The 14,960-nt window shown below is 40.7% G+C and overlaps 1 protein-coding gene across 1 annotated transcript in view; it reads left to right on the top strand.

Moving 5' to 3' along the window:
• The window catches only part of SORCS3 (sortilin related VPS10 domain containing receptor 3), a 298,778-nt gene that overhangs the window by 157,609 nt on the left and 126,209 nt on the right, over window positions 1-14,960 (top strand). The window contains exon 4 of the mRNA XM_034062014.1: window positions 904-1,062. Coding sequence (XP_033917905.1) covers window positions 904-1,062 — 159 coding nt within the window. The remainder of the gene's footprint in view (window positions 1-903; window positions 1,063-14,960) is intronic.

The raw sequence follows: 14,960 nt of genomic DNA on the forward strand, positions 1-14,960 counted from the left end.
CAATAACCTGCTGTGTTTAGCACAGATCTAATTTATTTCCCACTGTTTGCCTTTATTTTATGGTACTGGCATTTACTTTAATGTGATGTCGTTTTCTCCAGATGTTAATAACACGGTGTTAATGTTTCCACAACATTTTTCTTGATAACATTTATGTAGAGCATGCCATCTGATAATGTGGAGTCAACGCATTTTAAAATATTGGTAATAATTTTCTAATTAAAATTAGAGGCTCAGAAGTGTTTTCCTCCCTGAACAAATTGAGGTCACACACTTTCCTGTGTTTGGGGAAAATTATATGTTCACTGAGGGAATGAGTATCTCCTACTTTATAAATTGGGAGCATGATATATAAGACTGTGTATTAATGTTTATACATGTGCACACAGACTATTTTCAGATGCCAGCAGCTGATCCAGGTAGGCATTCTACATTTCCAGGGAGGGGATGCTCTCATCTGTAGCTCTGTATGTTGCCAAATCAAGAGCCTTAAGTCTCAGGAGTGCCTTGTGTACTTTTGGAGACAGTATCCTGTGTTTGGGAAGAGAGGTGATAGACTGGAGAGGGACCAGGAAAGCCTGGTGTGGTTGTCTGAAGTTGTTACATCCAAACAAAGTCAGCCTTGCTATCAATATAACATGCTTCATTCTTGCTGGACTTATTTATCTGGATAAAAATGATGAAAAAAAAATCACTGAATGAATCTGTAAATAAACCACCAAATAAAATGGAAGTGAAACACTAAAAAACCTCTACCATTTGGGAAATCCTACGGGCTGTTTACACTGCTGAATAACGTTCTGAATACATCTAATAGGAATCAGTGCTGTGTAATCTCACTTTTAAATGCCATTCAGTTTTACGTTTCAATTAACACTCTTTTCCCTCTATTTTTCCATTTAGATCATGCTTCTTAGTGATCCAGAGATTGAGAGCAGCATCCTCATCAGTTCTGATGAAGGGGCTACCTACCAGAAGTACCGTCTGAACTTCTATATACAGAGCTTGCTTTTCCATCCCAAGCAGGAGGAGTGGATCTTAGCATACAGTCTGGATCAAAAGGTGAGCAATTGATTTCATATTTCAATGATTCTAGAGATGTGTTGAAGGGGATAGTGTCTACAGTTGTGCACTTCCAGAGACAGTGAAGAAATTATAGTGTGCTTTACTGCTGTCACCTTGCAGGTTTAAATGTGCTCAAAACCCACTCAGTGACTCCACAGCAAGCTTGCTAAAGAGAGTGGAGTTATACAGTGATCATGATGGGTGTGGAAACTTAAGTAGCAGTGACAGTATGGAAGATGGAAAGAATCTAAGATTTGACATGACATATGGAGCTAAAAATCTACTGATTTGCAGGTCTTGGTGATTGCTGAGCTGTCTTTAAGGACTGAGCACTCAAGCTGAGTTGGTCCTTAACAGCAGGCAGTTGTGTGCTTGGGGGTGCTCTTTCTGTTTGCAAACTGAACTCAGTTATCTGGAAATCAGTGAGCAGCAGCAGATGACAAACTGTGCCACTTTTTAAGTCACTTTGCAGTGTCTTCTTTTAGTGAGGCAATTCTTAAGCCTGTTACTTTGTCTTCTTTCATAGTACTCATTTGTCTTGAAAGATGCTGAGCAATGCAGGTGCAGTGTGACTGGTAACATGCGGCTGTAGAATATGTGCTTCAGTCTTGGGACAGCAGTCCCCACTACAGCCCAAATCTGAGACATACACCAGATGATCAAGTTACAAATTTTAGAAAGCTTGAAACTTGCCAAGCTTTTATCTTTCCTCTCATTTTTGTCATCCATAGACTCAGGAAAGTAAAAACATGCTGAATAGCCACACTTTAAGTTTTTTGTATTGTGATGGGTTGATTCCATCTGGACAGTAGGTGGCCACCAAAGCTGCTCTCTCACTCCCTCTCCTCAAATGAACAGGGGAAAGGAAATTCAGTGAAGGGCTGGTGGGTCAAGACAAGGACAGGGAGATCACTCAACAAAATGGCTGAGATTTCTTGTCATGGCAAAAAAGACTCAATTTGGGGAAATCAGCTTAATTTATTACCAACCAAATCAGAGTGGGGTAATAATAAATAGAAAACAAATCTTAAAATCACCTTCCACCCACACCTCCCTTCTTACTCAGGTTCAACTTCACTCCTTAATTCTCTGACTTCTCTTCCTGAGTGAGGTAGGGAGATGGGGAATGTGGATTGTGGTCAATTCATCACATATTGCTTCTGCCACTACTTCCTCCTCAGGGAGAGGACTCCTCACACTCTTACCCTGCTCCAGCATAGGGTCCTCCATTGATTGCAGGTGGAGATCTGCTCCACTGTGGACCTCCACGGGGTTCAGAGGCACAGCCTGACTCACCATGGGCTGTACCATGGGCTGCACCATGGGCTGCAGGGGAATCTCTGCTCTGGCACATGGAGGACCTCCTTCCCCATCCTTTTTACTGGTGTTGGGATCTGCAGAGCTGTTGCTGTCACAAATTCTCACTCTTTTCTCCATCTGCATTTGCACAGCTTTGCTTCACTCACCCCTCCCACCTTCTTAAATACATTTTCCCAGAGGCAGTACTGCTGCTGCTGATGTGCTCAGCCTTGTCCAGTGGTGGGTCTGTCTTGGAGCTGGTATTGTCTCTATTGGACATCGGGGAAGCTTCTAGCAGCTTCTCACAGAAGCCACCCCTGTTGCCCTAGCTGCTACCTAAAACCTTACCCTGCAAACCCAATGCATGCATTAATCTGTCAAATGTGTGTGTTTTGTGGTGGGACTTTCACTTCCTACAGTGACTCCTGAAATTTTCTAAACTAGTCAATCTCACATCCCAGCTATGAGGACAATACACCTAAAATATTGTGCCTCTTGAATTTGACTGAATTTCCTTTGAAAGGCTAGTGAAAATCTTTACCAAGTAGTTACTGAGAGTATAATCAAATAATTTCCTACTGCTGTAATTCCCAATGAAACCTTTCCAGCTATTTGTTAACAGAATGCTATGGCAGGCATCAGGTAGTTTGCTTGAGTGACATTTGCAAGCACAAACATATTGAAAATATGCTGCTTTCATAGTATCAAATCCTTACTGTATGAAGGAGTTAGTCAAATGTTAAATAGTTTTGTGCTCTCAGATGTACAGTGTAACAACCTTGAAGTAGTCTAGAAAGACCAATTTGTTCATTTGATGTCATGGAATGGTTTGACTCTATTTTCAAACTGAAGGTAAAGATTTTAAATGGTACTGGTATTTGTAAAAAGACAGCCCTGAAAGAAACAGACATCTGATGATGTGCTCACGGATGTGAGAAGTCAAAAATGACATGCTGAGTATGCATTTGTAAAGAGATAGAGTTGTAGTGATTGCAGGGCATCTGCTTTTGGGCTGAAACACTATACTTGTGCTTCCAGTGATTTGTAGTCTTTTTATGACATGTTAGCCATTGAAAGGAAAAATCAAAATACAAAATCTATGCACACACTTGACTGTGAAGTTGTAGTTATCCTCCCCTGGTCCAGGACAGCAGTAATGGCTCAGGAGCATTTTTGCTTCTGCTTCTTCAAACTGATGCATCTGTGTGCCTACCTCAACTGTCCTCTTTTGGTTAGAAAAGAGCCAACAAAAATAAACTGAGTTAGAAACACTTTGAGGATTCTTGCCTTTTATCCCAGGAACTGAAAAAAATTGTCCACAGTGTAAAAGCAAAGATGAGGTGCTCTGCAGCTTGTTGGCCAAATAGAAGTGGAGAAATGAGAAGTTCAGGCTTCGGTTTTATGTCTGCCTTTGCATTCAGGGCCACTTATGCTGCTTTTCTTCAGTGTTCAGAAAGATAGCCTCAAGTGCTGGTTACAAGTTGGTCCTTGAGAACCATGGAGGCAGTGCTTTTCCCAGTTGAAGTGTTTTTTGGCAGAAACTAGATATATAGATTGTGCTCAATGCCATCTTGGCTTAGAGCTGTAAAAGAATTGTCATTCTGGCTCAGGATTATGCAGCTTCACTGCAGTTACAGTTGACACTGAGATAATGGGCAGTGCTGTTAAAGTGCAAAGGCAATGCTATGGGCTGTGACAGAGGTGCTATGTGAAGTCCCCAGATAAAGTCATATAAGAGACCAGTGTAATACATTCCTGTTTGTCTGGAAACAGGAGTACTGCTACAGCTGAGTGGGAATCAGCAGTCGTCCATGACCATTAGATGGGGATTAGGCCAACAACAAGAAGGAAATATCTTTTAGGCTAAAAATCCTAAATCCTTAAGTAGCTTCGTCAGGTCTTGTCCATCTTCATAAGACTGTTGTGGTTGTTCTCCTCTCTTTTCCTCTAGAAGCCACATCTGGATCTCACATCTTCCCACATTGCTACGCCATGCCCTATCTCCTCATTGTGATCATGGGATCATGCCATGATCATTTGCTCTTTCTGTGCTGCTTCTCAGAAGACAGAAATCAAGTGCTCTTCAAATAAGTGGCTAGAGAGGCTGCAGTAGTGCTCTGCAGTTGTGAGAAGGGTATCCAAAGAGGTGCCATGCTGTTGTCAGGGTCTAATTCTCCAACTGCATCCTAGTCCTGCTGGTACTCCACTTCAGTTTTGTGCCTATTTTCCTGTGAAGTCATGTGGCACAAAATAGGTGGTGGTAGATCAAGTAGTGCTTGCTTTCTCACTTCATGTATCCAGGTTTTTGGGATACAACTGCTCCAAACCGCTTCAGATTTAATGCATGAAAGGACAACAAAATAGAAAGTTCATCATTAGCCTGTAACCTGTAGGTAATATTAATCCACAGATACTGTGACAAGGAAGGTGCTGATGAAAGTCATATTGCATGTTTGCTGAATATTCAGTGATGCAGCCACTTCTACAGTGGGAGAACACAAGCTTCCACCTCTCTAAGATTTAAGAGTGTATTAGACCTTTAAAGTCTGTTTGTGCTGACTACTTCAGAGGCTGATTTAAATTTGTAAATAACTCTGAAAGCAAATTCAATGCATAGAGTTTAACCCCCAGGAGTAGGAACTGTTAAGAGCAGATATAACTCCTCCTCTCATAACTGTGAATGTATAAAAAGTTTTAAAAATTAATTTAATGTCTTACATTGAAAAATAGCTTTCAGATTAGTATTTATTTTATTAATTTTCTTCCAGTTATAAATAATAACGTGGTATTGTAAGGAAGTTGTGGTCAACTTGGAAATAATGAGAATGATGAATCTGAAAATCCATTTTGCCTAGTATGCTCTTCCATACAGTAAAATGAAATAGCAGCTAGTGCCTTACAGACGATTGATTTGGGCACTGCCTCAATCAAAAATGAAATTGTTTTGTGTATAAAACCAGAAAACAATATTAAAGATTTTGTGTGAAATAAAAATAGTGTTTTGAATCTTCCTGCTAGAAAGTTTTCCTCTGAGGTCTGCTGGCCTACAGTTCCATGGCTATGAATCAAGCCTTTTTTTTAATTATTGTTTTATCTTAAGAATCTCCAGTTTTTAGCTAACTTCTACACATTTGACAACAGTATTAGGCAATTTATCCAGTTGATTAGAAAAACAACCAACCAACTGGAAAAACCCAACACACTTTGAATTCTGTCACAGGGTTAATATCCCTTCCAAGTTGGTGTTTTAGAAGGTATACTCACCATTCTAAGACAGTAGTGAACAAATAGAATAATGTAGAACCATGAAACCCTTGTGGAACTGCAATCTTTACTTGTCCCCTGCAGTTTGACAATGGCCAAGTGATAACTGGTTTCAGAATATGGTACCCCAGTTATTTTTTTTACCCAGCTAATAGTAACTTGCAATCTTTTAGCTTGCTTTGAAGAATGCTATGAGACCTCAGACTGACTGTATGTATCTGTGATATGAAAGGCTTGTTATCTCTTTCCTGAGCAGTAATAGTCTAGTTGTGAATTTTCTCAGCCAGTCATTGTTACACCACTATTGTGTAATTTTTGTTTATAGTTCCAGCTTCTCCTGCTGGCACTCTCTTACTCTTAGCCTTGATGTTCAGGCATTGCATGATGCCCTGCGAATACACTTATTGTTCTCACTGTTTTTTCTATAGCTTTGCTCAATAATCTCACTCCATTAGTTTATCGCTTGCATGGACCTGTTTTTATACCTACCTGTGGACTTCTGCTACCACAGTCTCCTGTGATTCTAGTTTAAAATTCAAGACTCACAGCAGTCTTATGTCCAAAAATCATGTTTTTCTTGAAGATAAGGAGCCCATCTCTTCCCAACAGAACTTCTGTCCGTGCCCATGGCAGGGGGGTTGGAACTAGAAGATCTTAAGGTCCTTTCCAACTCTAACTATTCTATGATTCTATGATTCTGTAACTTCACAGTTGAGAAAGCCAAAGTCTTTCTCACAAATTGTCTCTTCCGTAGAATCATGGAATAGTCAGGGTTGGAAAGGACCTTAAGATCATCAAGTTCCAACCCCCCTGCCATGGGCAGGGACACCTCACACTAAACCATGTCACCCAGGGCTCTGTCCAACCTGGCCTTGAACACTGCCCAGGATGGAGCATTCACAACTTCCTTGGACAACCCATTCCAGTGCCTCAGCACCCTCACAGTAAAGAACTTCTTCTTTATATCTAATATAAACTTCCCCTGTTTCAGCTTTAACCCATTACCCTTTGTCCTATCACTACAGTCCCATCAACTGAAATAATTGAATAAAGCACCAGTTCAGTCCCCAAATAGTTTATCAACACTCCCACATCAGTTTTGTCCCTGTTTTTCCTTCTCAATGCTGTTCCTTCAGGAGCAACAGAGGAGGTTGAATGAGGTGGATGGAGCTCAGCAGGCTTTCCAAAAGATTTTTTCCCGTGTGGCTATTAGTTACTTCCTCATTTAAGCACAAACTGGAGCCACCACCATTTGTTTTCTCTTTGGAGTATCCAAAGAATTACTGAGGGATACTTCCTCAATATGAGTGATACAACATCTTGTTACTGTTCTTAATTCCTGTAGCCAATTATGACCCTCCTGTGCTTTGCTAGCTCTCTTGTACTATCAAATAAATGCATTATGGCTGAGCCAAGAAATCTGTTTGTGTGGGCACAAACGTAAAGCAAATTCATACCCTAACGGCTTCTCACAACATACAAAGCATAGATAGGTCAATTTTTTGCAGGGTATGGGTGGCTGTAGTACTCCCTGCTGAGCAGCCATGTGGCATTGTGCAGTTATCAGACCCTGGGAGATTAATTGCATCCTGTGACTTGAAAATCTTGGATCTTTTTCTGGTAGCTTTGTGTGTATATGCTCTATTGCTAAAATAGTACAATCTGATGTGCACACATGTTGATTCTGTTAATGGCCCTATGTGGCCTTTGACAGAAGCTGGACAGTATGCAAATGTTATAGCCAGTTTTGCTGCAAGTCAGGCCTGGGTCTCACTGGTGTTGTCCATATTGGTACTTGGATATATGAGCTAATACAAAGGAACTGGATCTTCATCCTCCATTTTTCACAAGTTTTTGCAGAAAATATATAGGAAGCCATTTTAAATGACCCATGTGTCAAAGTGTGATGGCAAGGGGAGCATATAAAAAAGGTGTGATCTTCTCTTTTGGAGAGTATTGGGAACTACTTTACGGAGTGCTATGAAAGCTTGGGGTCTACCAGCATACACAAGGTATAGCTTTCACTGCTTCCATTCATAGTGGATTAAGATCTTGAAGTGGTCTTGCATTTCTGATACTAATACTTCAAGTGCATGATCACTTATATAATTTATCCCAGAAATCAACTTATTCTTAATAAGCTCAACATTCCATGCCCCATTCCTTTGGAGAATGGGAAACAGTCTGGAGGTGGGAATGGAGGGAAGTTTGCAGCTCTGTGGAAGTTCTCTCGGAACAACATTGAAGATTCCTTCAGAGAAACAAACACAACTTTCTCATGTAAATATCTGGTGGAAAAAAAAAAACAGATGAGAAAATATTAGGGAAATAGGGAAGGAAATATTAAAAATACTTTAAATCACTATTTCTAAGAGAAAAACTAAAATATGAAGAGATGCAGTTTCACCTATTAATTACAGGCCAAACTGTGGTTGGGAACCTGTTGGGAATAGGTGAGAGACTGAGTAATTCAATAACACACTCATTTAAACTCCCCAGCTACACCATCACAAGTTTGAGAACATTGGTTAAACAAGAAGCTTGGCAGTCAGTGGCTTCTCCCTCCATAGGGCTTAATCTTCTGCAGGAAGCAAGCAAAAGAAAGTGGGTGTCTTAATATCTCTTTGAATGAGGCAGTGAATAAAATGTGCAGGATGACAGTGTGCTGTATTACCAAGTTGTACCTAGCAGGCAGTATCAGGTCTGTCTGGGGAGATTTCTTCAGTGTTGGAGATATGGGAAGTTCTGATCTGAAAACTGAATGTGGTGCACGTCAGCGTCCTCACTGTCTTGACCAGACACTGCTGAATTCATCAAAAGGAAACACAGATAACATTGGGACTATTTGGAAAAGTGTTTTTTTTAATGGACACAACCAGAGGCAGAGCCACAAAGCTAATGCCCCTCTGCCATCAGGCAGAATTCTCCCCTGTAGTTTGGGCACAGGTTCCAAGTATGCCATTGGACAGTTGTTAATCAGTTAGACATAGGACACTTAGACAGCTAAGGGTGGGATGCTAATTTTGTCTGTTGGTTTTGGGTGAGGGTTTTTGGACACTGTCCGGTTGGGTAGGGTGCTGCCAAAGAAATCCAGTCGGACTTGCTGAGAGGAGGACAAGGCTAGGTTCATGTTCTTCTTAAAATGTAGGTACTTTATCACTCATCCATCTTAGGCACTGTATGGCAGCCATCCATCTTTGTCTGGAATACTTTGTGATGAGCTGGTTTCATAGACTCATAGCCTGGGTTGGAAGTGATCTCAAAAGGTCATCTGGTCCACCTTTGTGGGAAAGGAAACCTAGCACCCTGTGCAGTCATCTCGTGAAAGCCTCCAGTAAGGAAACTCCAGTACATCCTTCCAGGAGAGTTTCCAATGGTTGATCTCAGTGTAAAAAATGTCTTATGATGAAACCTCTTATAATGAAACCTTTCTTAGATGCAACCTGTCCTGTTGCAACTTATACCCCTTGCCTCTTGGCCTCTCCATGTGCTTCCTTGTGAGGAGCCATTACATAAAATAACTCAAACCTTTATATATACACACAGGAAGAAAAAACAACTCATCATCTCTTCCTTTCCTGTCCTGGTAGGTCACTGAGCTGGGCCAATAAGAGACCCCTCAGTGCCCTGAAGGATCCTTGGTCCTTGTGTTTCAAAGGGGAACCAGTGCTGTGGGGTTTCAGGCTTAGCTCCTCCACCTGCTTTGCTCGACTTCTTTAGCACACACTAGGGAATTGTATTCCCCTTCATTCCAAGCAAGTGTCTCAGCCCTGGTCTCAGATATTTCTGTGCCTCTTATGGAAATCTAGGCACTTGGAGACTTCAGGGTTGTGTTCAGGTGAGGATATTGCCCTTTGTGTTGGAACTCCTAATGCTGGACAGTGTGATTCTAAGATAGCAGCTCCATACTGCTGCTGCATGTCTGAAGTGAGACATGACTCCAGTCCAGGCCTCTAGGTTTTCTTTCCTTTGGAACTGAGGTAAGGAGGTGATGAGGAGAGATGGCTGGCTAACATCTCATTTTGATATAAATCAGCAGACATCCAGAGCTGTTACTTGGTCCTCAGCAGCAGTCCTGGTCCTGGAATTTAGATGTAACTGTAGTTTTCAGAAGTGTGAGCAACCTCTCCTTTTATCAGCACCAGCCTGAGACTGCACCTCTTGGGAAAAACTCAGGTTTTCTTAGGAAGATGTGAACATTACATTTAACAAGGAAAATAAGCAGATTCTGTGTGAATCCTCATGGTAGAATCTCCATTTTGTCGTATGATGTGAGAGAACACACTGGGGCTGATTTCTCATCATGGCTCATTGATATCTGAAGAGCACTATGACTATGGTTCCAGTCCTATGGATACAATACTCAGCTTTCAAATTTATCTTATGCCAGTCACTTGACATTTGAGAACCCTGCAGTGTGAAGCTGGAGGCACAGCTACCTCATTCTTTTCTTCACCTAAAGGGAAAAGAAATAAAGGAAACTGACATAATAACAATTACTCTTACAAGCCCATCATGCTGATGAATGAAATAAAGTGAGTATGTTACCCAGCTGTAAAGGAACACTTAGTGTTTTGTGTTTAATACAAGCCATATTACGGTAACTGCTCTTAGAAATCCTTACCATACTGGCTGGTCCATTGTATTACACATTCATACTAAAAAGCAATCCCTGCCCCAGAGAACTTACAATTAAATGTGAAGCTGACAGACAAAGCACTGTCCCTGGAGTATCCATAGTGTATTCAGGCACAGGTCATTAAAATGTTTCATTGCCTAACTACCACTGAGGACTAGAACAAAGTCAGAAACTGAACCCAGATAGAGTCCTGTTCCCATGACTTAACCACAAATAAGCCTTTCATCTCTCTGTCTTTTGAATGCTCTTCTGAGAACATCAGGTTCTACAAACGTATCATGTGTCTGTGGCTGGACAAGCCACCTGCCAGCAGCTCTCCCAGGCAGGCAGGGCTCTATCAAACAGATAACTGAAACGTTAGTTAAGAAAAACAAAACAAAACCCACAAGCAAAAAAGAAACCAAAAACCCTCCCAAACCCTCGAGATTGGGAATATTTAAGACTAATTTACAGAAGTCTCTTCTTCAATATGGTAATGAACTGAAGAATCGAAATCACTTAACTTCATTTACAAATCATGAATATGTATCAGTGCCTTTAAATGAAAGGACGACTGAAACAAATATAGTGTTTGTTCAATTCATTAAAAGGAAGACAATTTATCAGGAGGGTTTTTTTTTCCACTCTTAAACTAAAGCTATATGCAGATGTAGGGAAATCAAGACCTTGCACTAATTCTGCTGCATGATGAATATTTTTATAATCCTAATTAGAACCAGTCATTTAGTTCAGCAATTTCCCCCAATCTAGCCAATTTGAAATTAAAATAGATGCCTTGATTACAAAACTCATTAGCAAAGAAGCACTCTTTTCGCTAACCAGTTCATTTGGAATGCACAAACTGAATGAAGTGGAGTACTTGTGTTGTCAATTGCCGTAAGTGAAGTGAGCCTTAATTGTTAGCATTGTGAAGTATTTGTATTGCTGCATGTTTCATTGCAATATAATGTATCATTCATTAAGTGTAACAAAAGCAGTTTTAAAATGGTTTAATTAAGTGGTGTTGGTGCAGCAGGTAATTTTTATAAAGTCAAATGTCACAATTGTTTGCATTTGAAGTATTGATGGGCATTACTGTAGGGAAGAAGATGTATGACTCTGCATTTATCATTCTGATTACGGTAAGTCTGACAGTTTTAATAGGATATGAGAAATTAAATTATGTAACCCTGGCTCTATGAATTTTGTCCTAGCAAAATAGTGAACTTTGGGCTTGTGTTGATATGTGGTAGCAAAAAGAAAGTAACTTCTCGTGAAACTTGATTTAGATAGAACAGACTTTGCTATTAGTTTTTATTTATGTTGTAGATACTTCATGAACAGGTTTTACGTTGAAAAGGAAAATACAGAGATAAATGGAGCGAGACACATTTGATGTTTAAATATGCTCTTCTCCTGAAGCAATCTATTTTATTGTGTAACAAAGCAGGGTTCCTGTGGTTTATTCCTTGGCCATGCTAAATCATGGCTGTGTATTGATTTTATCTTGAGCCTAAATGGGGTGAGATGTGGTTATAAATATACCAGATGGGAATAAATGTGAAGGAACGAAGGAGGTTGAAGAATAAGAACACTTGGTGCATAATTTATTTTGCCTGACTGTAAAGATCTAAAATGTAGCAATATGTACCTATATCAGGTGCCATGGCTGCACAGAGTAGTTGGTGGTGATCTACTAAATGGTGTTGATTGATCTCTGGAAGCAAATGTAGGTGACTGTTTTAGGATGAGGTAAATTGTACCTTAGACTCATTTGTATTGACTAGGCCTCCACTGACTGTCAAGGAAGTAATTTCCTTTGCTGAGATGTTAAGTATTTCTTATATTACCTGGGATTAGGGGACTTGAAACCAACCCTGCTGTCTCGATATTGCAAAATAGGTTATGTGGGATATGATTCAAATACGATCAAAGCAACAAAAAGCGTTAAGTTCCTAGCTCCTGCCATCGTGCCTGCAGGTTATAATGACCCCTGCCTTGGAGGAGAGAACAAGTATGATGTGCAAGCAAAGATGGAATTCCCAATGTTTTGTTTATCTTTATCAGAATTCATTTGCATAGATATGAGTTACCTACCAGGCTACTTCAATGTGAAATGACATGAATTCAGAAAGGTTTTGTTGGCCTTTTTTTTCCTTTTCTTTCTCTCTCTATTTTTTTTCCTTTTTCTTTGCCTTCCGTATTGCTTTTCAAAGCTCTGTCTCAGTATTTCGCTGACTTGATGGCAACATTATAGATAATATCACTTTCAGCTGAAGAAAGAGCACAATTCAGCTGTTGACTCCACTCAGATGTCTTCTGACCATGGAAAGCTTCAGCCTGATACCTTTCCTTTCTCATTACACTGTCTTGATGCGGTGCTTGAGTTTAGAAATGGGAGTATTCCAGGCTTAAGAACAACAGGATTAATTTTGTCCATAGTATCACAGCTAAAGTAACAGAGAGGAGCCTGTGAAAATTATAAATGTGTGACTTGCAATGAAATGTTAATTTTGAATAACACTACTTGTAAAATGATAAACTTAATAGAAAAAAAGGCAACCCTGACCTCAGAGTGGCCAGATGGTTTAGCTGGGCCTAACTTTAAGATTATGCATGAATGCTTTTGTAGATTAAGGCCTATTGTAAGTATGGAAGCTTTTACACATTAGGGTTTGAAGTATTTTCAAAGACAGGCTTTCACTATTGAAAAGTGCCTGCAATGACATACAAGTCATGTATGGGCTTTTAGTGCTGGGATTTTAGGTAATTACAATCTCTTGGGTTTTTCTGGTCTCTTGGCTTTCATTAATGCTTCAGGATGTTAAAGCTGTAGCTTGGGGAAGATGGATCTGCCAGCACCTGAAATTATGACTGTGAGCATGTAGTTTTCAATACAGAGGGACACTATTTAATTCCCTTGGATCAAGAGTGCTTTCTGGAAGATGTTGATTAAGAAGCTGTTACGTTTTGTTAACCAAGAAAAGTCATGCTTTATCCAGAAGGATTTGGGACCCAGGAGCTTCCATTAATGTCAGTGATTCAGGCAGCTGAGAACTGTTGGAAGTCTGCCTGACAGGGACTGTATTTTTCTGTCTGACTAATGGTGGCATTAATTAGTATTTGCACATTGCCTTGACAATACAAGACCTCACTGTTTGGAAGTATTACACACTAGGATGGCAGTGGGCTATTTAAGACAATACTTTCATCTTTAATGTCCTCAAAGACAGATGACTGGGATGGGATAGATCAGTGTCCTTGAGGCAGCCAACTGGATTGATGATGCCAAGGTACAGTCCTTCCTCCCATGCAAGCATCTGCACATGCCTCTTTGTTACTTCATCAGGAACCAAGAACAGAGACAGTCTGTGAAGGTGCTTCCTGAGGACAGCATTTCCATGTGTCAGGCTGGGAGCTCACAGTCGGGAGCAGCAATTGCAAGCCTGGAGGTAGTAGGCTGTCCCTTGCTCTCAGTTCTGCCCCTAAATCAGGGTGTTTCAGCTTCCTGTTAGCAGCTGCTGAACCTCTGGCATATTTGTATGAGCTGAAAAAAAAAATGCTAGTACTTGGGAAGAGGGCCATGAGAATCATCCAGGAATGGGAGCTTTTAGGAAGTGCACAATCCTGATTCTGACAGTCTTGGCTGTGGTTGACAATGCCAAGGACCAAAGCCTTTGCTGCCGTTTTACTGCTAGCTGCTCTTGTAGCTATGCTTTCCATTGCAATTGAGGATGTGCAGCCAGTCAGGTCATCATATCCTATGAGCTGGTTCTAAACCACACAGAGCATCTGTGACTTGATTTCACTGAGGGTCTTTTCCTGTGATGGCAATATCTGCATGGTGCTTTCCTGTTGTGCATGTCACATCCATTTAATAGGATACTGTTGTTATATCTTATCAAAATCTTTTTATACGGCTGAGAGATACATCTCTGAGAACCAAAGAAATGCTGGAAAAGGAGCAGGCAGGAGCTGATATTTCCTCTCCACCACTTTTTTGTGAAGCATAACTAGGTTTTGTAAATCCCAGGTTCTCTAGTGATTTTTGCACCATCAGTTCTTAGTAGGTACATGTGTGCCATGATCAGGAGAAACTATCTGTTTTATCCAGCAGTTCCAGTGTTACCACAGTCATGTTCTGGTCATGTTACCTACCACTGTCATGCAAGGGGTATTTAATTGCCTCAGAAATCACAGCTTCATGGTTGTCAACACCGTGACAGAGAAAATTAGCAGTAAGGGGGGTTGAAGGGAAATTGAAGCACAGGAACATGGAGTGAGCTCTGCAAGGTTAGCCAGCTAACCAGTGACAGGGCTGCAACATTATCCAGAATTCCAGAATCACATTCTGCTTTCCTTTTCACTGGCTCAGGTGGCCCTATGGAATTGTCACTCTTTTTGCACCCTAACTTCTCCTCAGGTTTCTGGCTGTAGCAGAATTTCCAGTGGGGTTGGGATGGGGACCCTGTGTAGGAGTTTCACACCAGCAAGTGCTGTAGTTGTAAATGTGCCACAGGGCAGAGAGAGCCCTTCTTTCATATCATAGCACAGCAGTATACTAAAAACCTTATGCATTTAATTTCAAATAATCTAGTGGCTATTGTATGCAATAGATGTCTATAATACTGGAAGCTGGTATGGGGCCCTAGTTTTGTCTCAGATTTCCCCTTGCAAATAGGTTTCTCTCTCCCCTCTCCCAGCTCCCCTTTTT

This window comes from Melopsittacus undulatus, chromosome 4 (genome assembly GCF_012275295.1).
Source record: "Melopsittacus undulatus isolate bMelUnd1 chromosome 4, bMelUnd1.mat.Z, whole genome shotgun sequence".
NCBI lineage: Eukaryota > Metazoa > Chordata > Aves > Psittaciformes > Psittaculidae > Melopsittacus > Melopsittacus undulatus.